General features: G+C 38.1%; 1 protein-coding gene across 1 annotated transcript; it reads left to right on the forward strand.

Moving 5' to 3' along the window:
• Positions 1 to 6245: 6245 nt before the first annotated feature.
• On the forward strand, positions 6246 to 11269 carry LOC145121985 (amino acid permease 6-like). Its single transcript, XM_079057664.1, has 6 exons — positions 6246 to 6413; positions 6515 to 6748; positions 6838 to 6931; positions 7040 to 7254; positions 7418 to 7560; positions 10400 to 11269. Exons 1-6 carry the CDS (start codon positions 6299 to 6301, stop codon positions 11048 to 11050), a joined length of 1452 nt encoding a protein of 483 aa, XP_078913790.1. The 5' UTR covers positions 6246 to 6298; the 3' UTR covers positions 11051 to 11269.
• The last annotated feature ends 12919 nt before the right edge of the window (positions 11270 to 24188 follow it).

Genomic DNA, 24188 nt, shown 5'->3' on the forward strand with positions numbered 1-24188 from the left:
AACCCTAATTCTTCTGAAGGCTATAATTTACTCGATACAACTCCGATTTCAACCATTCATATATCCATAGAAAGGTATCGAGACGCTCAACACTATTATCAATTCTCGCCTGCCATAAAATGTCCCGAACCAAAATCCACTTCCCATAAAACCTGAGCTGACAAATTACTGAAATAGCCTTTGATCCAAAATCTCAAACTGAATACCCGAGCAATCCAATGCAGATTATCCAACTCCAACTAGGTCCGAAACCCGACCCCTCAGATATCCGTAGCTTGATAGCACTTAATCCTTGATCACTAATTCAAAATGGGAACAATTCAAAACATGATGTTACATTTTACTTGCACCACATACATTTGAAACCTCCATGATTTTTCAATTTTTTCTAATAATTAATATAAATTGGTTAATAATGTTAAATTAATGCAAAAATTAAATTTTAATCATAAATTAACTAAACTACAATATTATAATATTATATTTTACTTATATTTATAAAATTATGACTTTAACTTTTTAACATATTATATTTAACTATTAGTTTAGAAGTCACAACTTTTGTATAGTTTATGATTTTATGCATAATAGTTAAATTATTTATTTTAATATAATATTAAACGGTTAACTTAAATCAAAATTTCAGTTAAACTTAAAAAAAATCGAAAGACTATTTTATAAATAGTTAAAAATTATAAGTTATAGTGTTAAACCTAAATTTTAATCTCAAATTAACAAAGGAAAAACAATGCAACTAGTTTTTATAATCATTAACAATTTTTGAATAAATAACTTAAAAATAACTTACAATAAGAATAGTTAAAAGTAATATTATATAAAAAAATATAATGTTATTTTTAAAAATAAAAACAATGTTTGTTGTTTTAAATAATTACAATCAAAGAAACTAACGATATTCATCAAATAAAATTTAAAAAAGTTAAATTCCTGAAACCAAATCAAAATAATTAAAAGTTTTCAAATAAGTTATTTTAGATAATTACAACAACAATGCTTAAAAGTAAATTTATATACAAAAATTATATTGTTACCTTTAAAAACAAAAACAATGTTTGATGTTTTAAATAATTACAATGATAGAAATTATAATCTTAAGTAAAAAACTTTTTAAAATTAATTAATCATAAAAACAACTATAAATATCATTAAACCGTATATTATAATTAATTTTATTCATAAGTAACCAGCAGGTAGAGACCATTGAGAAAATATTGAGATTATAGAATTTTAAAAGATGTTTACATTATCATATAATTCAAAACAAACAATGTTTATACCAACTTATTATAAGATTTATTATATTAGAGCTAACAACAACGTCATTGATATATTTAAAAACATATATTTGTAAAGATTTCAAATATATTGTCGTATTCTACGCAACGCGCAAGTATTCACCTAGTATATATATAAGTGGTGGGGCAGGTTAGGCCATGCGTCGGCTTGTGGATCATGGTCTCACACACTAATCCCTACATGTGCCCGTAGTAGGCCGACCGTTGTAGTCGTGATGTCACTTTCTGAGGGATTGAACCTGACTTCCTAAGCTCAGTTGGTTATTGAAGTAGTAGCTCTCGATCGAGAGCAGGATGCTTACCGTGGGTATTCTGAAAAGGGAAAAGGCTTTTTATTTTATAGAGAGAGGTATAATAGAATGGAAGACCAAAGAGACGCAACTCATTCAAGTCGGGTTTTTTGTTATTGGGATTTATACTTTGTATGCCCATTTGAAAACAACCTATTAGCTTCAGACTTTTCCTTCCTAGCTGCACGGATCTGATGCACGTCAAAAAAGAGGTCATTTATACTATACACAAAAGAGAACTCACTAACGCTAGCGAAAAGTGATCGCCCCAACCTCTTCCTCGGTTTTATTCTATTGGGTTCGATACACGTTTTTGAGAGGACTACTTGTCCTCGATTGGGGCCGGTGAACCGGGCTACCCAGGGGACCAGGTGGAATTTCCATGTATAAGATCATTTTTAGTGACAATCTTTTTATTTGTGCGGCTTGTTTTTTGTGAAGTCTTTGATGACACCTTTTGTTTTTAATATTACTTCTTATGTGCCATTAAATGACAAATCCGTGGGATATGTCACTTATCTATTGACATTCGTCATTATTACCAGAACATTGAAAGTGTTTGATCAGTTGGACCAAATCAACAAGTTCTAAAGATTCATAATTCGATGTCCTCCTTTTTTTTTCAATTCCACAACAAGAAAAGGATAAGTCATGAGTAACTTGACATGATAGGATATTAACCAATTTTTTCATGGCCTCTGTAGAATAAAACGGGGTGTCGGTATCTTAGTGTGAAATCTCTGATCCAATAACCTTCCAAAACCTAATTTTACTTATGTTTCCAACTTTCCTTTTAAGGTAATTTAGAAGGTCAATACCTACCTCGTGAGGTTAACGTCGATCTTGATAATAGAAAGTTGTGTACTGAGGATATAGTTTTTGGCCATTAAACCTTAATCATGTACATCAAATATATCTCTCTATTCTAATAAATGAATAGTTTCAATCTCCATTTGACATGTGTCACTCTAATACAACTATTCATTAATATCATGCCACATGTTAAAGAGATATATTAGGCAACACTTCAAAATTCAAATTTACTTTTTCTAATTATATGTTAAATTTGAAGTTATAATAACTTTAAAAATTTTATATATCTTATAATTAATGATTTATTTATAGTAATTGATAAATAATTTATGAATTTTTACTATGAAAATTTAATTTATTTTGTAACCGTGATTCCCACGGGTTATAAACTAGTACTCTAATAAATGAAGGTTTTTTTTCCACATGTCAGACTCTCATTCAATTTGCCAAATGTCATTTTGTAGTTATTTTGAATTAATTTTTTTTCCACATGTCATTTTATGAGTTTTTCTATTTTATTAAATTCAACATAGTATTTTAATATATAATTGCAATAAATGTAGTAATAAATGGATATCAATTTCATTAATGAACTTACTTTTTAATTCCAAAATTCCAAAATTAAAGCTCATTAGTTTCTTTTGTTTATTTATTTAAATTGTTTGTTTAAATTTAAAAGATAAAAAACATGTTAATTATAATAATTCCTTATTTTTCTTATTTTCTTATAAATTCAAAGTTCTCAAATATTTTTACCTTTATATTAATTTTTTTTAAATTAACTCATGTAATACCTGGGTCTCACAATTAGTTTATTTATAGCCCGAATTTTCTTTGACCAAATAGAATCGACATTTGTCTTAACTTTCCACCACCATTTTGTAAAAAGGTCGTCGTTAAATTTATTCCACCACCATTTTGTAAAAAGGTCGTTGTTAATTTTTTTAAAGCTAACCACCCTAAGGGCTTTATTAACTTTGGAGGTGGTGACCTTAACCCACAACACCCAGTTAATCTTGTTGTTCACCCATCTCCACCCAAAAGAACTTCCTCCGAATACTTTCAAGTGTCACGACAGCTTTTTTTGGGAGCTTTGAAGATTAAAACTAGAAAATACGAGGGCGGGCCGTTTTCACAAGGCCAAAGAAAAGAGATTTAGGGTGCGTTTGGTTGTGGAAAATTTTCCAGTTTTCTAGGAAATTTTTTCAAGAAAAACGGAAATTTTGAAAACGCGTTTGGTTCGTTCAGTTTTCCAAAATTTTCCAAGAAAATGAAAATTTTCAGTTTTCCAAATTGTATGTAAATTAGAAAAGTGATTTTTACAGTTTTCCAAAGTTTTCTAAATTTCTAAGATGGAAAATGAAAACTCCATCAGTTTCAACCAAACGCGTTTTCTAAAATTTTCATTGAAAATTAAAAGCGAAAACTCAACTCTATTTTTTGAAAACATTTTCCTAGAAAATGAAAACAGTTTTCCACAACCAAACGTACTCTTAGAAATTTCACAACTACAAAGTTTAACTTTAATTCGATCTACAATATAGGACCAATCTTGTTTCATGTTGGATCCAATGGGTAAACCAGAGGTTGTACACGAGAATGTAGAAACTTCACAACCAAGAAAATTGAACAGCCTTGTGACATCATTAATTTTGACCCGAATATCGTAAACTTTGCTTTTTTTTTAAAGTTAATTTTAAGGGAAAATGACTTAAGAGGGTAATCATTTGTTTGGTTTGTTTTCGTTTGGTCACTTTTCTTTTTTTGGTATTCAATATACCATTTAACTTGTTGATTGTGTTCACATTAACCATTGTGACCGGCTATCACCTGTTATTGAAGGTTTCCGGGGTCTTTGTCCTATCCGGCGACTCTCCGGTCACCTTCTCCGGCGAGATTCCGATGAATATGAATGTTCCGGCGAGTTATTAGCAAATGTTCTTGTTTGTCAAATCTGGAAAATCTCCTGAACATTATCACATCATAACCCACACACAATGAAAACTTAAAACTGCAATTGTGTTTGTGTATGAGAATCAAAAGTTGAAATTTGTTTTTAGGGTTTTCGTTTGAACAAGATGGCAAAATCCAAGATCGAAATCAAAAACTGAACTCATGTTTGTTTCTGAAAACTGAAATGCCTTCCTGATCCAAGATCGAGCTTAACAATTTGTGTTCAGAAAAAGGAAAGGGAGAACTCGAACACAGAAGATGAACACCTACTTGTTTTCTAAGATCTGACACACACTTCAACCAACTGTTTGCTTTCTGGACCTTCAAACTCGCGGATGAACACACTATGTGTTCTTGAACATGAACCCAAAAATTAAACATGAACCCGCTATGTGTTCTATGTGTTCTTGAACATGAACCTAGAAATTAAGCATAAACGAAGAACTCAAACACTGAAATCGTTTTTCAGAACAAGATGTGTGTGTGGAAAATAGAGAATCGTAGGTATTCTCCTTGAATCAATTTGCGATCTGCAAAATAGAGAAGAAGAAAAATCGAACAATGGAAGCCCTAATCGATTTGCAGATCTTGACTCAATCTATATGTTTTCTCTTTCTTGAATCGATCTTCAGGTCCTCTCCTTCCCAGCCTCCCTCTCCAGAAACAAACAAACACAATAACTTTTGAGTTCCATCGATGAACATTCAAACGAACACGTTCATCTCTTTCAAAAAAAAAACGAACACATTTACACACACAAATCGATTTCCACTTGTATTAGATCTGTTTTGAAGATATGAAGAGGTTCCCATTAGATTTGGGTTTCTCAGATCCGACACACCGGCGCACACACATCCTTGTTTTCCTTATTCGATTTCAAACCAAGAACTCGCCGGAATATTCATGTTCATCGGAATCTCGTCGGAGAAGGTGCTCGGAGAGTCGTCGGAGAGTACAAAGACACCGGAAACCTTCAATAACAGGTGATAGCCAGTCATAATGGTTAATGTGAACACAATCAACAAGTTAAATGGTATATTGAATACAAAAAAAAGAAAAGTGACCAAACGAAAACAAACCAAACAAATGATTACCCTCTTAAGTCATTTTCCCTAATTTTAATTCTGAATGTAATATGAAAACATGTAAGAATTCTTAAGTTAACGAAATTACTCGAGACCACCGACCAAAAATATGACATCATCGTCGCACCGGCCATTGTTTAGAAGCAGCTGCTGGAATATCCTTTTTTTTTTCATTATAAGTCACTAACGTTTAATGTTACTAGCAACATATTGCCTTGTGTCTCCCGAAGGGAGATATGATCCTTCTAAAAACAAAAATATCAAGTTGTAAACCTTAGAATGTTGCCATAATCTCTTTTTTGTACATTTAATCATTATATATTCTAGCTCAAACATATTTTTATATGATAGTATATATTTATTCAACATACAACATTGAATATGTATTTACATTCTCATATATAGCACCATTAGATTTCAATTAGAGTGTACGTTTTGTGCATTATGGATAATTATGAAGTATTTACCACATTGATTTTTAAGTATATTTTTCGTATTTTGTCATCATTAAAATGGACTAATAATCTGAAACCATGTGTATAAGTTTCAAGCATTAAGAAAATAAAATTTCAAAAAGGTGAAAAGGAAACAACGACTACCTTTGAAAATGGGTACTTGATATTTGACTCCTGTTCTTCATTTCAAAATGACGACCATCCGTTGACTTATGTTTTCCGCCGCTCATTTCGTTTTCAATTTCTTTTCTTTTTTCTTTCTAAACAAATTATTATTATTTTTCCATAAATAATATTAAAAAACCCTAAAATCTTGGCCCATATCTCCCCTTTTTCTGTCCATAAAATCCCCCTCACTCCCTTCTCAAACCTGCAAATCGAAACAGATGGATACACAGTTGCAGAAGAAGAACGCTTACAACAACACCGCTTCAACTTTCGAGGTAGGAGACGATGGATTTCGCAAAAACATCGACGACGATGGCCGTGAAAAAAGAACAGGTGAGCTGAGCTCTTCATGCATATACCGCCATTAACCTTTCACCAAAAAGCTTCATATGCATCCATCAAAAATGGTTTTGATATGATTGTGTTGATTTCAGGAACTTTGGTTACTGCAAGTGCACATATTATAACTGCTGTCATAGGATCTGGAGTTTTGTCTCTGGCATGGGCTATCGCTCAGTTGGGGTGGGTCGCCGGACCCGCCGTCCTCATGGCGTTTTCCCTCATAACTTACTTCACCTCCACCCTCCTCGCCGACTCCTACCGGGCACCTGACCCTGTCTCCGGCAAGCGTAACTACACTTATATGGATGTCGTTCAGGCTAGTCTAGGTACCTACGTATAAACATTTAAGTTTTAATTGTATCTTTGTTTTGATACAAACGAGGGGTAAAATGGTCTTTTTAACATCGTTGTACAGGTGGGAAGAAGGTGCAATTATGTGGAATAGCTCAATATGTTAATCTTGTGGGTGTAACAATCGGATACACAATCACTGCTTCTATCAGTATGGTGTAAGTAAAAATAGAATAATATTTAAGTCAATTATGTAAATAGAATTAAATTTCAAGATAATCTTTGTTTTATATATATTTCTATAAATAGTTTTATATTTGTTACAGGGCTGTGAGAAAATCAAATTGTTATCATGATAAGGGACATGAAGCGGATTGTAAATTGTCAAACTATCCATACATGATGATATTTGCAGCAATTCAAATCGTGTTGAGTCAAATTCCGAATTTTCATAAGCTTTCATGGTTGTCGATAGTTGCTGCTGTTATGTCTTTTGCTTATTCTTCGATTGGACTCGGGTTATCAATAGCAAAAGTTGCAGGTAAATTAAATATATTTGATTATTTATTATATATTACTATATATTTTGTAAATACATGTATTTAGTTACAACACAATTAATGTAAACCACAACTATTATTATTGAAAAGACAAAAAAAAAGAAAAATAAAATGAAAAGGGAATTGAATATGATGCTAATATAGGTGGAGGACATGTAAGGACAAGCCTAACCGGAGTAGAAGTCGGAGTTGACGTGACCGGAGCTGAGAAGATTTGGAGAACATTTCAAGCCATCGGTGATATTGCATTTGCTTATGCTTATTCTACTGTTCTCATTGAGATTCAGGTAATTTTTTTATTTATATGCTATTTTTCATAGATTTAATTATACATTGATCTTCAATTTTCATGAAAGATGAGAACTTGCATACGGATATTCTTGGTTGCGTGTTTGTTTGACTTAGAATCTTATTTTTTTTTTTTTCTTATATAACAAAAAGAGATGGTAAATAAAACAAAGTGCAATAATATATAAATAAACAACATAAAATCTCAATTTTGAAATGTTATATATAACAGATTTTTATTTTTTATTTTTTTGAAAAAATGTTACGAAGGAAGTCCTTTGGATAGGGATGTATACGAATTTAGTATGACTTGTAGAATTTGTAAGTCTTATAGTGTTTTGACACCGACTTAAGGTTGGAGTTATTATTTTGGATAAGATAAGAATATGATTTTATGTTATAAAAATTTATTATCTTTGCCATAAATAGACATCTTTTCTCCTGGAGTGTGTACACATAAAATATTGTTCTTGATCAAATAATGAAAGATTGCCGACTTTCTGTATAAATAGTACGCATACGTGACATGTGTACATAAATCAACATCCACATATATGTATGTTTATTTAAAATAAGAAATGGTTTATATATAAAGTTTTTTTTAATAATTTATAGTACAATATAATATTTTAAAACATGTATGAAGAAAACTATATATTTGAATCCAATCTCATTAAAAATATCATTTTCATATATCTAAAATAAAGAAACTAAGTTGTTATTATCATATATTTGAATCCAATCTCATTAAAAATATCATTTTAATAAAATGACAGTTTTGTCCTTACTTTGCATTTAATGTTCCATTAAATGCTTAGTTGGTTAAGTAATAATGAGGGGGTATTTTGGTAAAAATGTTATTTATTTTTAGAAGTTGACTATTATTTTGGGACAAACCAAAAAAAAAAATGGACTATAATTTTGGGACGAATGGAGTATTATTTTTTTGCAAAATGCCAAAATATCTTAACTAATTTTGAACGACAAAAACAATTACATGTTGTAAGATAATTCTCAAGTATGATTGGTTGTTTATTACATAAGTATAAGGAGGTGGAGATAGTGACACGTGTAAATATTATGAGACACATATACATTATAATCTTCTTTATTCTAATAAATGAATAGTTTTAATCTCTTTTTGCCAAGTGTCACTCTAATACAATTCATCATTAATTTTATATCATGTAAATATATTAGACAACTCATTTAAAGTTCAAAATTACATTTTCTAATTATATGTTAAATTTAAAGTTATAATAACTTTAAAATTTTGATATATCTCTTAACTAATAATTTATTTAAAATGATTTATTTAAAATAATTGATTAATAGTTATAGATTTTTATTATGAAAGTTTAATTAATTTTATAACCCGTGGTTCCTCGGGTTATAAACTAATTATAATTATATATATATATATATATATATATATATATATATATATATATATATATATATATATATATATATATATATAGTTGTTGAGCTGTCTTTGCCTATGATTTTGTTTTGCATCCAATAAATGAGTAATTCATTTGTAACATGTCTTGTTTTTGTTTTCACTATAGAAAAAGAAAAGGAATAAAAACTAGACCCCATGCATGTAGCTAGATCGCACATTTTAATGAAGAAAATAATGATGGTAATATGAAGGAATATTCATTAGATGAAAGAAATGAAAACATCGATTATGTTAAGTATTGCAAAATAAACGTTAAACACGATGTTAATATTTTTTTCGAAATTATTTGATTTGTCTTCACATATCGTATTATCTGGCTGACTTTAGACTATGACTCTTTACATAATCCATCTGTGTATTATTCGTTTATGTATGTAACAAGTTTATTATTAAAACTTTTATTAACGATAAAAATGACTAATTTTTCTCTGTGACATATTTATGTCTTCCTTTGGAATCTTAATAACTATATTTTACTAACATGTAAATATATTTAATAATATTTATTGGAAAAGAAAAAAGTTGAAGGTGGGGCATATCCACGTGTAATTATTCTTGTGTACCAATCAACTATGGACCTCAAAACTAAAATGGGCTAACAACCATCAAATGTGTTTGGAATTGGACCTTTGAAGTTTCAAAGATAAGAAGAAGACCATTGTTTTTCTCTTTAAGAATAGCATAAATATATTCTTTTTCTATTTTCCTACTTTTATTTTCTGCCATCCTTTTTCTTTCGTACACCGATCCTTACTATTTTATACTAGAATTGTACCTCAGATTTAAAAAAGAATATATTCGCTTCTTCTATATTTGATAAGATTAAGTGAAAAGGAAGGTGATTGTCCTTGTTTTCGTTATTAAGAATTTGATGCTTTATTGTCCTTACAATTATATATTAGAGTTTTAAAGAATATGTTGAACAGAAATGCTTGATTATATATAAATATTTACAATAGCAACAAACAAAATAATTATGTAGATTGTAAGAAACAAGAAACCAAAACATTTTATTTGATATACATATACATGAATGAAATGTAATTGTCATTGCTTTTAGTATACAATAGCAAAATGTATAAATTAAGTGTATGTTTGATTTTGAATTTTGTAATTTTTTTTTATCATTTTGGTTCTTATTTGAGTTTTTATAACGTCTATTTGCCATATTATTTCAAATAAACTAACTACTTTTAGTCCTTAGCTGTTTCTTTCAGTTTTATTGGGATCAAAATTGTAAATAACAGCTATACTTGGGGGCTAAAAATGTAAATTACCCAAAAACAAAACCAAACAGAAACCAAAGTTTATATCTGTTTTTCTTCCAATTGGTGTTTTGACTTTTAACGTCAAGTCGTAACCTAAACCTGTAGGACACATTGAAATCGTATCCACCGGAGAACAAGGTGATGAAAAGAGCATCACTCGCCGGAGTTTCAACAACCACCATATTTTACGTCCTCTGTGGCTGCGTAGGCTACGCTGCATTTGGAAACGACGCACCAGGAAACTTCTTAACTGGATTTGGGTTCTACGAACCCTTTTGGCTCATTGACTTTGCCAACGTCTGCATCGCGATTCACCTCATTGGAGCATACCAAGTCTTCTGTCAACCTTTATTTGGTTTCTTCGAGATGAAGTGCAGACAACAATGGCCAGATAGCAAGTTCATAACAACAGAACATATTGTAAACGTGCCGTTTTGTGGAGAATACTACATCAACATGTTTAGGTTGGTTTGGAGAACAGCGTATGTGATAATGACTGCTGTGATAGCGATGATCTTTCCATTTTTCAATAGCTTCTTAGGGTTGATTGGAGCAGGTTCTTTCTATCCATTGACTGTGTATTTCCCGATAGAGATGTATATTGCGAGGGCTAAGATTCCAAGATTTTCGTTCACATGGGTGTGGTTGAAGATTCTGAGTTGGGTTTGTTTGGTGGTTTCGTTGGTTGCAGCTATTGGATCTGTGCAGGGTTTGTTGACAGATGTCAAGAAGTATAAACCCTTTGAGACAGTTTAGTTGATGTTGGGTTATGGAAATTGTAATAATTAATGTTTTTGCAATTACAAGTGATTGTATAAGAACTTTGAAGAAGATAATTTCAATATAATATAGTTGCTATTAATTAAGAAAAAAAATGATATGGAATCAAAGCCTAGCTACTCCACACTTCAGATAAAATTACATTTGTAGCCGCACTTTGAACATACTTAACATTCAAAACAAATTTAATCTTCATTTTTTCCTTGTTAGCTACTTTAATAGTTTAATTTCAGCAAGTTGTCCCTTTGTCCATGTCAAACATGGCTTAATTACATGAATCTCTTTGCTAGTGTAGCATTGTATGTTCTGTCTATATATATTTAAGCACCATGGCCGACGAATTTACCATGAGTGATCTTGACTCCTATAAATTGTTTTTTGGGCATCTTGGTTTATCAATCTTCGCATGATATGTTCTTATCCCAAAATGAAAAAAGTATGGTCCTAACATCCTTGATCGGTCACTCATATAGTCATATTGAACATGTTACCCCATTTTATACTTAATTCACACTGCCCACTAGTTAAAGACTGAAATATCCCAAAAATTTCTTTTTAAAATCATTTATAATAAAACCATAAGTCATTCATCATCATAAAGAAAACCATAAATCATGTATCTCAGAACATCGTGTCAAATACTGTATCAAAATCATATGAGAAAATATCAGAGTCTAAACATCCAAGGCTGAAACTGTGGTGTGTGTCATGCGATCATCCCGGGCCTTTCCCCTTGCTAGTGGAAGTACCTGAAACCAAAACTGAAAACTGTAAGCACATACCATACACATATCACGTAACATATATTGGGCCCCGCCCCTGCTACATCGAGTCAATCTCGGCATCGGCTTTCCCGACATCGAACCCTATTCGGCATCGGGCCCCGCCCGACATTGAGCAGATCTCGACATACATATACATATCAACAAACATATAACATAAGCACATAACCCTAGCATGAAACATTCATCGGGCCCCGCCCGACATCAGACCGAGATCCGGAAACATACTAACATTCCTCTGGAACCGCCCCGGCATCAGACCGGAGTCCGGAACATACTATCATAACATATTAACTAGACATTCCTCGGGCTTGCCCCGACATCGGACCTAAACCCGGAACACATAACACATAACAAACACATGCAAGAATCACAAAGACATCAAGCATACAAGTATACAAGCATTCCTCGGGACCCCCCCCCCCCCCCGACATCGGACCGGAATCTGGAAAACATATAAACCTACTTCGGGCCCCGCCCGACATCGGACCGCGGTCCGGAACTACTACTATCTAAACGGGTCGGCCTTGGTGCCTTAAACCCGTTCCTACTGGAGAAAACTCACCTTGCAAAGTTGTCTGCAAAAACTCACGGTGAGGAATATCTGATAGCTGCTCCAACGAATCCCCGGCTATCAATATCACAATAATACTTAGTCAAAATCTGATAATCCTTCTCAGGGTAAAATGACCATTTTACCCCTGGTCAAAGTCAACATCCTGGTTATAGTCAAAGTCAAGGTCAATTCCCAGTCAACCCCAACTCGTCGAGTCATCTCCTAACTCGGCGAGTTCATGAACAACTCAGACCCTGATCAACTAAGTCAACTCGTCGAGTCCCTTCATAGACTCGTCGAGTTCTTTCTGTCATAACATCGGGACGTATCGACTTTAACTCGTCGAGTCCCTCCTTGGGCTCGTCGAGTTCTTCAGCTTCCGAGTCCTAATCTTGTCCAACTCACTGAGTCATCTCCAAGACTCAAAGGTTTCACTCACAACCAAAAAAGGAGTTAGGGTTCACGACCCAACTCACCTAGTCCAAGAACAACTCGCCGAGTCCTCCATGTGACATATCCATTCAGTCGATTCTAATCCATTCCAATGCTTCTAACTCATAGATCTGGACTCCTTAGACTAGCATTACATGTAAAGTTGCTAACTTTACGTGCATGCATGGTGTTATGAAGCTAAAACACCCAATCCAAGCCAAAATGAAGGTTTAAGTCATAGAATGGGGCCATGGCTGAATAAAGGTGGCAACTTTGATCTTTTAAAGCTCAAAAGTGCCCAGATCTAAAGTCCTTTCATCCACAAGAGTTCAAATCTCGGAATGACCTTGGAAATGGCCCAAAATGTCAGCATACAAGCTAAGAAGGAGATCTAAGTGAATAACAGCCAAGGTATAAGCTTTATACCTCGATGAAGATAGAAATGAGTCCTTAGTTCTGGATCTTCGACCTTCCTTCTGCAACTCCAAGCCTTTGCTTCCTTCTTCTATCTTTAAATCACAACAATGGCAAAGAAATAACTCAAGATCACTCAAGGTTGATTATGGTTTTGAGATTAGGGTTTGGAGGTGATGAAGGCTGGGATGGAGGCCAGATATGATGCTTAAATAGGGTGCAATCCCTAAAGATTAGGGTTTCATCCAGCCTGTCCTACTCGTCAAGTCAGGTCCTCGACTCGTCGAGTAGATCACTTAAAACCCGCGCATATACTGCCTTCTACTCGACGAGTTAGGGCCACCAACTCGTCGAGTAGCCCTTCTAAAATGAATAAATAAATGAATTAAGTGCATACCAGGAACCAGGCGTTACAATTCTCCCCCACTTATCTTAGAGTTCGTCCTCGAAGTCTGCTGCATCTGAAAACAACTCTCGGTAGTGCTCCCTCATCTCCTCCTCGGGCTCCCAAGTCCACTCCAAACCCTTGCGGTGTTGTCATTGCACCTTTACCAACTCCACTCTCTTATTCCTCAAATCTTTCGACTTCCTGTCAAGGATAGCTACTGGTCGCTCGATGTAGTTCAGGCTGTCATCAACCTGAATATCCTCAAAAGGTACCACTGCTGAATCATCCACTAAGCACTTCCGCAACTGTGAAACGTGGAAAATGATGTGGATCTGGTTGAGCTCTGCTGGAAGGTCTAACCGGTAAGCAACCCGACCCACCTGGGCCAAAACCCTAAACAGACCGATGTACCTAGGGCCCAACTTGCCCCGTTCCGGAACCGAATGACACCCTTCCAGGGTGACACCTTCAGGAGGACCATGTCGCCCACCTGGAACTCTAAATCTGAACGCCTCTTGTCGGTGTAGCTCTTCTACCGACTCTGAGCAGTCTGGAGCCTACTCCGGACCTGCTGGATCCCCTCAGTAGTCTTGAGTACTACTTCAGTACTCCCCATAACCCTCTGACCGACCTCACCCCAACATATTGGGGTCCTACACTTCCTCCCGCAAAGCATCTCAAAGGGAGGTCGGTCTATGCTAGCGTGGTAACTATTGTTGTACGAAAATTCCGCTACCGGAAGATACGTATCCCAACTGCCACCGAAATCCAAAACACATGCGCGTAGCATGTCCTCGAGAGTCTGTATCGTCCTCTTGCTCTAACTGTCTGTCTGAGGGTGGAAAGCGGTGCTGAAGTGGAGACGAGTACCCATCTCGTCGTGAAACCGCTTCCAAAATATGGAAGTAAAACGGACATCTCGATCTGACACCACCGAGACAAGCACTCCATGACGCGCCACTATCTCTCGCACATAAATCTCGGACAACTTCTCGGTGTATATGCTCTCCTGGATCGAGATGAAATGAGCACTCTTGGTCAACCGATCCACGATGACCCATATCGAATCTACTCCACGTTCGGTCCTGGGAAGCTTGGTAATGAAATCCATAGTGATATCCTCCCACTTCCATACGGGAATGTCTAGCGGCTGCATCTTGCCGTGGGGTCTCTGGTGCTCAGCCTTGACCTTCCTGCAGGTCAAGCACCTCTCCACATACCACGCTAAGTCCCGCTTCATGCAGGGCCACCAGTGTTCAGGGCGAAGCTCTCGGTACATCTTCGTCGCCCCAGGATGGATGGAGAACCTCGACTTATGGGCCTCATCCATCAGAACCAGACGTACTCCGCCCCAGTTGGGAACCCAGACCCTCCCATGCAGGGTCAACAACCCTCGGCTATCATAATCAAACGAGGCCACCCAGCCCACAATCCTCTCGCACTTCTGGCGCTCTTCCTTCAGGCCCTCCACCTGCGACTCTCTAATTTGCTCCAACAATGGAGTAATCACTGTCATCCTCAGACAAATGTCTCTAATCGGAGCCACTACCGCCTCGCGGCTCAGGGCGTCGGCCACCACATTGGCCTTGCCCGGGTGGTAAAGGATCTCACAGTCATAATCCTTTACCAAATCTAACAACCGACGCTGCCTCATGTTCAGATTCAGCAGATTCATGAGGTACCTCAAACTCTTGTGGTCCGTGTAAATGGCGCAACGGACCCCATAGAGGTAATGCCGCCAATTCTTGAGGGCGAACACTACAGCCCCCAGCTCTAAATCATGCGTCGGATAGTTAGCCTCGTGAGGCTTCAGCTGTCTCGACGCGTAGGCTATCACATGACCCATCTGCATCAAAACTACACCCATGTCCATAATCGACGCGTCACAATACACCACGAAGTCATCTACTCCCTCGGGTAGAGTCAAAATCGGTGCCTCGCACAACCGCTGTTTGAGAGTCTCGAAGGCCGCCTGCTGCTCAGGCCCCCAACGGAATGTCACTGACTTCTTGGTCAGTCGGGTCAAGGGAACGGCGATGTTGGAGAAATCATGGATGAATCTCCTGTAATAACCCGCTAGACCAAAAAAACTCTGAATCTCAGTTGGAGACCTCGGAACCTCCCATTGCATCACGGCCTCTATCTTGGCCGGATCGACCAGAATACCCTTCTGGTTGACGAGATGCCCTAGAAACTGCACCTCGCGCAACCAAAACTCACACTTGGAGAACTTTGTGAGAAGTCTCTCCCTCCTCGGTGTCTCCAGCACCTCCCTCAGGTGCTCCTCATGTTGCTCCTAGTCTTGGAATAGACCAAGATATCATCGATGAAAACTATCACAGACCGATCCAGCATCGGTCTGCACACTTGGTTCATGAGATCCATGAAAGCGGCTGGAGCATTGGTGAGCCCAAACGACATCACCACAAACTCATAATGACCATAGCGAATCCTAAAAGTCGTCTTCTGGACACCCTCATCCCTGAATCGCATCTGGTGATAACCTGACCGTAGATCAATCTTGGAGAACCAAGATGCTCCCTGCAGCTGATCAAACAAATAATCTATCCTCGGGATTGGGTAACGGTTCTTCACCGTTACCTTGTTTAGCTCCCGGTAATCAATACACATGCGATGTGACCCGTCCTTCTTCTTCACAAACAGGATCGGGGCTCCCCATGGCAAACTGCTCGGTCTGATGAATCCCTTGTCTAGCAGCTCCTGCAGCTACGTAGACAACTCCTGCATCTCGGGAGGAGCCAACCGATACGGTGCCTTGGCTATCGGAGCCGCACCAGAGACTAGGTCAATCCTGAACTCGACCTGCCTCTCCGGAGATATCCCAGGTAAATCCTTCGGGAATACGTCCGGGTACTCTCGCACTACTGATACATCATCCACTGTCGCATTACCCTTATCCCGGGTATCCATCACATATGCGATATAACATGCGCACCCCTGCTGAAGGAAGCGCCTAGCTCTCGCTGCTGAACATAGAGTCAACCCATTTTGCAGCCTCTTGCCCTGAATCACTATCCCTTCGCCACTAGGAGTCCGAACCCTCACTAGCTGCTGCTTGCAGTCAATCACTGCCCCATTAGGGCTCAACCAGTCCATACCGACTATAACCTTATTCCCTCTCGGGGGAATAGGAACTAGGTCCACTGAAAACTGATCATCAAACAACTGTAGCGTACATCTGCGGTAAACCCTCGCGACCCGTACCGTCCTATCATATGCTATCTCGACATCGAATGGACACTCTAGCTCCCCCGGAGCTCCAACGAATCGCTTGCTAAGAGCGAGCGACACAAAAGATCGGGTAGCCCCCGAATCAAATAGTACCAAAGTAAATATATCGTTCACTAGGAACGATCCTATAATAAAACAGATAAACATGAGCGACAATCAATATAAATAAAGAGATAAGGAGAGAATACATACCAGTCACAACATTGGGAGCCGCACGTGCCTCCTCTACAGTCAGCTGAAAAGCCTTGCTCCTTGCTGTGGGCGCCTCTCCCCGGCCCACGTTGGCCCTCTGTAATCCTCAACGTGGCAGGAGCGGGTGCCGCCACCTGTCCTGCTGCTGCCAGACTCAGACACTGGGCCTTCTTGTGGCCCCTCCGATTAGGGATGTTATTCGAGTCGGAACCGAACCGAACCGACCCGAAACCAAATAAACCGAAAACCGAACAAGGGTAATTGTATGAACCGAAAACCGAACCAAATAAGCAATACGGGTTCGGTTCGGTTCGGGTATTATTCGGTTCGGTTCGGTTCGGTTCCGATCCGAATAACCCAAATAACATGTACAGGATGATTAAGGAACCGAATAACCCAAATAACATTTAGAATGTGATTATAAATATTGTATTTTGTATGACTTTTGTATCTTATGATTTCATAACAAATCTTTTAAAGAAACAAATTAAAAGATTGAGTAGTAGATTAACACATTCAAATTTCAATGACTAACATACATAATAACACATTGAAAGATTGAGTAGTAGATTAAGATACAAATACTTACTTGAGTTTCTTGATTTGGAACCCAATTTTCCATGACTTGAATGGAGTTTGATCACACTAGAAACTAGAAAACGAGGATGAGGAGACGATTATTTTTTCCAGACGCAAGGGCCGACTTTTTTTTTTTTCTTATCGTGAATGGAATTTGAAGTTTGAACTTTGAACTATTGATGATCGATCAATGAGTCCAGGTTATCGCAAGTCACAAGGGCAGCAGCCGCAACTGTCGATCAAAGAGTAATGTCGCAAGGATGAGAAAAACCTCAATCAATCAAAGAGTAATGTCGTCGACTCGTCGATTTGGTGTACTACGCTACTGTCGATTTGGTGTAATACGGATGATCGAATTCAATTTCGTTGATTTTTTTTGGTGTATTACGTGGGTTTTGTTGGGTAACGATCGATAGAAAAGAAGACCGAATAAGCAATCGTGTTAGGAAAAAAATGTGACTTTTCATATTCGGTTCGGTCCTTTTGGACCGAGTCAGCCCTTATTCGGGTAACCCGGACCGAATAACCCGAAAACCAAATAAGCCTTATATAGATACCCAAAAACCGAATCGAATTGCTTATTCGGGTCTAATTCGGTTCGGTTCGGTTCGGTTTTCAGTTCGGTTCGGGTTTTTGGGCCAAATTCTCATCCCTACCTCCGATTGCACTGGAAGCAAATCAGATCTGAAAATGCTGTACAATCCCTACTCATATGACCAGTTCGGCCGCACTTGAAGCGGCCCGAACTCCCCGCCCTGCACGCCCCCTCGTCCATCTTGCCACACCAGCTGCGGCCATGTTGGCTCATCGATATGTGATCTGACACCTTGGGATTCTTGCCCGCACTTGCTGTCTACACCCCCTCGGGTTTCCTCTTCCTCTCCATCTCCAATTCTAGCTCCCTTTCCCGAGCTCTCACAATCATATCTTCCAGTGTCTTGCAGATGGAACGGGTCACACACTGTCGTATGTCGCTCCTCAACATCTCGTGATATCGGGCCTTCTTCATCTCCTCGTCCGCCACGTACTGCAGAACAAGAAGGGCCCTCTCCCTGAACTAGGCGGTGATCTTCGCCACAGTCTCAGTAGTCTGCTCAAGATCATGGAACTCCCTCGCTAGCTGTTGCACCTCAATCACAGGTGCAAACTCGGTGTAACACCCCGTTTATTTATTAGAAATAAATAAATTAATGAACTAATAGTAGCCCTAAAATAAATAATTATATATAAAAGGACGGTCTCGAAGAGCTAATTGTCAGAATTTTAGAAGTCGGGGTTAAAAGTGTAAGTTCCGGACTCAGTTTATAAATATTTATGAAGATAGGGGCTCCGTGGTAATTATTTGGATTAGTTTATAAAGAATTTTTGAAGTTAGGGGCTGAAAGGTAAATATTGGATTAAAGTTGAAAAGATATTATGGAGTAAGGGGCTAAAGAGTAAATTCTGGACCAAATTGAAAAGGATCTGTAGAGGGAGGGGCAGTTGGTAAAATTTGGATTTAATTTGTAAAGTATTTCAGGAGGCAGGGTTAAAAAGGTATATTTCGGACTTCAATTGTAATGGATTTTAATGTTTAGGGTTTAAATGGTAAATTAGGGGCTCATTTTGAAAGAAAAAGGGAAGGGATGGACTAAAGATGGTATTATGGAGAGTAGTTAAGGGGACCGGGTATATAAACCCGTCACCTATTCTGGAACCCTAACCCTAGCGGCTCTCAACAGCCGCCATCTCTCCACCTTATATCCCCTCCGGCCGGCGCCGCCACCATGTCATTCCGATCAACTAGCGGTCGCCAAGAGAACATCGAACCTCCGCCATTCTTCTTCTCTCCTTCTTCAATAGCCACGTGAAGCTCATCTGCCACCCGTTAGTCCGACATAGAAGCACCATCGCCACTGTCGGGAACCGTCGGGATAACGTCGTGTTACTGTTCCTGCCGTGGTCGAGGACGAGATGTCGTCTTTCATTCAGGACCACTGCCGCTGCTGCCGACGTGAACTGAAGCAGACGAGCCAACGTCGTGGCAGCGAGAAGTCGGAGGAGCGTCTTCGGACGTCATTGTTGTTGTTCTAGTGGGTGTCGCCACCTCCTTCCTCCTCTGCCCTGTCGTCATTCACTCCATCAGTACCGCCAAGCATGTGCGCCACCACTGATGTGGGTTGCTACCAAGCGCGATGACCACCAGTGGTGTCGCCGCTGCTGTCGTCGTTTTGTACTTCTGTTGTCGCCAACCGCCACTAGGAGGGTGGCTGGATCCGCTTGCAAGCAAGAAAGCGTGTGGGTGTTCATTTTGCTGAAGTGTGTGTTATGTGTGTAACTTGCTTGGCTGGAAAACCTAGAATAGCCACCACCACCACCGTGAGGTGGTGGCTGCCGCCATCTACCACCACCGGCCACCACAAGGTGTGTGTGTGTGTGTGATTAGTTTAGTTGTGTGTGTATGTTAATTGAGGATTGTATTGTAAATTGTAACAAAAACGGAATAATGAGAGAAACTCAAAACCACCACCGTATGGTGGTGGCTGCCGCCTCCTGCCGCCATGTCGGGTGGCGGTGTGCTTTGCCTTGTTGTGTTGATTCGGTTGGGACGCTTGAAGCCCTAATGGGCTTAGTGAAACCCTAATGGGTCTAGTGGAATCATAATGGGCCTAATGAACCCTAATTGGTAAAAGGACCAAGCTATTGGCCTATTAAGCTAATATAGGTTGGAAACCCTAATTAGGGTTTGGAAAACCCTAATTCCTAGAAACCCTAATTTGGGACTTATCGGGAACGCATCGGAATTATTTAATGAACTTGAAATATTAATTAATAATCAATTGCAATTAACCTAAGGCCAGGTGGGACTTAATGGATTAAGTCCTTAATGGGTTAAGTAAGGACACTTAACCCTAATCATCATTTTATGTGAAACCCTAATTTCACTTGGGCCTTAAGTTGGGCCTTTCTATTGGGCCTTGATGATTGGACTATTAGCGGGCCATCCAAGAGCAAGCAAATGGACTAGAATAATTAAATGGGCTTTAGGGTAAGACCCATGTAAGGGGTTGGGCCCAATTTGGAAAATTGGGCCATAAATGGGCCATAGTTTAGGTCTTTATGATTATGTGATATTGGGCCATTAGAAATGCCAGGTGTATGGACTGGACTAAATGGTTGGGCCTTTGAATAAGACCATGTAAATGTTTGGGCCCAATTTGGAAAATTGGGCCATATGTTGGGCTTTGACTCATAGTTGACTTTTGGGCCTTGGATTGGGCCTTGGTCTTGAATCAAGCTAAGTTGGGGTTGAAGTAGTATTTACCCCAAACATGGACTTATGGTTATGTAGTGGAACCCAATTATTAATTGGGTGTTATTTTGATGTTGACAGTTCGGGAACCTGTCATCCAGCAGTTGGGCTTGTGTCTGCGAGACTTCAGCAGTGTAAGGTGAGTTACCTTCCAGTAGAAGTGGGTCTAAGGCCACAATGTCGGCCCACTAGTAGGAGCTTGTAGTAGATAATTGTATGTGTGATGATTGTCTGGTATGCCACTGTCTGTATGCTTTTTGTGCTAGTATGCTATGTTATTATGTGGTAGTGGTAGGGGGTGAAATAGTCCCCGGATACCGGTTGAAAGATACCGAAGGGGTAGGTCGGGCACCCAAATATGCCTGACACTGTATTTATGTATGTTATGTTATGTTATTATGTGGTAGTGGTAGGGGTGAAATAGTCCCCGGTTATCCGGTTGAAATAGACCGAAGGGGAGGCTAGCACCCATATATGCTAGGCAGTTATCCGGTTGAAATAGACCGAAGGGGAGGCCAGCACCCAGATATGCTTGGCAGTATCTGGTTGAAATAAACCGAAGGGGAGGCCAGTACCCAGATATGCTTGGCAATGTATATGATGTATGGTATGTGGTATGATGGGGGAACTCACTAAGCTTCGTGCTTATGGTTTACAGTTTTGGTTTCAGGTACTCGTTTTCAAAGGAAAGGAGTCGGCTTGATCGCAGCGCATCACACTATGTTTTCCGCACATGAGATCTTTGGGATTACACTCTGATACAGTTTTATGATAATATTTTTTTATTATTGACACTTTGGTTTTGACATGAGATATTAATATGAATGTTTTTATATTGTTGGTTTTATATAATAACTTAATTAAAACGAAATTTTTGGTCTTGAATTTTGGAATGTTACAAGTTGGTATTAGAGCCTTGGTTTGAGGGATTTGGGCACACTCTCGGGTGTGTCTGGACTCAAACTGAGGACTTGGTATGAAAATTTTCGAAAGAGAAATCATTTTATAAAAAGAATTTTGAAAAGAATTTGAAAAGAGAAAGAACTTTGAAAAGAACAAGATGTGTGATGCGTGCAATCAACCGAGCTCAAGTAAGCTTTCCCCAAGATACCCATACATGTTATGATATGTTATGTTATAATATGATTATGAGAACTGCATGTTAGATTGGGGCTGACGATCTAGGAGTATGCCTTATATGCCTATTGTATGTGCTTGTAGACTTGCATGCTAGTACTGATCATCCAGTGATAGGATAGCCTGTTTAGGTTATGCCTGATTGTATGAGCCTTTGAATTGCATGTACATATTCTTGATTAGAGGATAGAACGGTTTGATTGGATTATGATGGTTAGATTTTCCATTGTCTGAATGTTGTTTGCTTTATGCTTTGTGGGACTCTTTGTGATGTGAGTTAGCTACTAAGTGAATATGTTAAGTCACATGGGACACATGCCGAATAATCTTAGAGTGATGAACTTAACCCTATTGCGCAGCTCTTGTCTGAGTCCAACCATTCTAGGGATGGGTCTCTTACTCGAAGGATTATCTGATCTCTGTTACATGTGACTATATTCATAAGGTAGCTAGTTGACATTACTGGGAATCTTTCAGCAGCTGAGGACTGGGTGAGTTCAGGAACCTAGGAAAGCCTAGGATATGTTCCAGTGAGTTAGGGGTTGTTTGGCAGGATCTGAATTTTTAAGATCTGAATTTTTAAGAGATCTGAATTTCTAAGAGGGTCTGAAATTTTAAGAGCTGAATGTACAACATGTTGTTTGGTTAGGACATCTGAATTGTTGTGCTGAATTATCAAAAATGACCATTTTACCCTTCTGTTTTATTTGTTTATTGAATTCAAGTGTCTACTTATAAAATAACCTAATTAATTTCTTAAATAACTATAAGAAAAAAAATATAAACACCATATAAAATCCAAATTTAGCATAAATCAAGTGATCATACAATATAACCAAATTAAACATAAATTCTTTCAAAATCACTTCTTTCAATCCATTGTAACATAAAAATCATACAATATAACCAAATTAAACATAAATTCTTCCAAATTCACTTCTTTCAATCCATGGAAACATAAACATCATACAATAGCCAAATAAAAATACTCTTTCAATCCATGGTGCAACTAGTGAACCAAAAACTTTCTACTTCCTGCACACTTAAGAAACAACCATACAGTTTATCACTCTTTTATCAACAAAAAATTAACCAATCCAATAGTTTGATCATAATTTGTCATAATTTATACATACATCAACACTTAAAACCCAATCCAAATCTGTTAGAAGCAAAACATTCAAGAAAAAACAAATTCAAACCTTTATAATTAGATTTCTGATTTCACCATTTCAATAGTTTGAAACCACATATGAATTCAGAAAAAAAAACATAAGAAAATCACGAATTCAACATCAGATTGCAAACCACACATGAATTCAGAAATAAAGGAAAAGAAAAAAAAACAAATTTTCTATAAAAATAGGAAAAAAATCGAGTTTCAGGGGGAACACGACAGATGGAGCGGAGGTGCTTGTGTGCGTCGATGAGAAGAGAGAATCGGAGGAGGCGTGAGTTTGAGGAGAAAAAAACCGATTCATTAACCAATTCAATCATAAAAACAGAAAAAAATCGAGTTTCGGGGGGAAAGAAGGAAGAAGAACTAACCTGGATTGTCGGAGTTGAAGGAGGCGCTGTTGCAGGCGGCGGAGGAGAAGGCGGCGGCGGCGGAGGCGGCGGTGTTGGGGTACGGCGGCGTCTTTTATTTTTTCAGATGGAGTTCCAAAACTGATTCGGTAAGTGCTAAAATTCAGATTCGGACCAAAACTTTAGAGGTAAACAAACCGTCTGAATCTTAAAGATTCAGACCTACCCCTTATTAAGAGGTATTAAGATGCAAACAAACAGGTCCTTAGTAGTGAGGTTCAGTGAGACTTGGGTGTACCAGTTTGACGATGTGACTTGGAGGATTCGGGAGGATTGCTGAGGAAAGTATGGATAGGTGTGGAAGGTAGTATTGGGCCCGTACTAGTGAAAGCACAGGATCCATACTCGAATCGGTGAGAGTCTTGGAGAATCTGAGAAGCTTCGGGGAGAAGTTTGTGACCCGGTTTGGGGACAGAGGATGTTCCAGTGTTGCAGCTTGGCCATTGGCAAGTGAGCTAGCAAGCGTGACAGGGTGTCAAACCCTGAAGGATATGATTTCCAAG

The sequence above is a fragment of the Lactuca virosa genome, chromosome 6, assembly GCF_052849685.1.
Source record: "Lactuca virosa cultivar CGN04683 chromosome 6, Lactuca_virosa_CGN04683_v6, whole genome shotgun sequence".
NCBI classification, from domain to species: Eukaryota; Viridiplantae; Streptophyta; class Magnoliopsida; order Asterales; family Asteraceae; genus Lactuca; species Lactuca virosa.

Coding starts and splice junctions, on each gene's coding strand:
- LOC145121985 (XM_079057664.1), top strand. CDS start 6,299: ATGGATACACAGTTGCAGAAGAAGAACGCTTACAACAACACCGCTTCA. Junction 6,932..7,039: donor ACTGCTTCTATCAGTATGGT/GTAAGTAAAAAT, acceptor TATTTGTTACAG/GGCTGTGAGAAAATCAAATT. Junction 7,561..10,399: donor CTGTTCTCATTGAGATTCAG/GTAATTTTTTTA, acceptor CTAAACCTGTAG/GACACATTGAAATCGTATCC.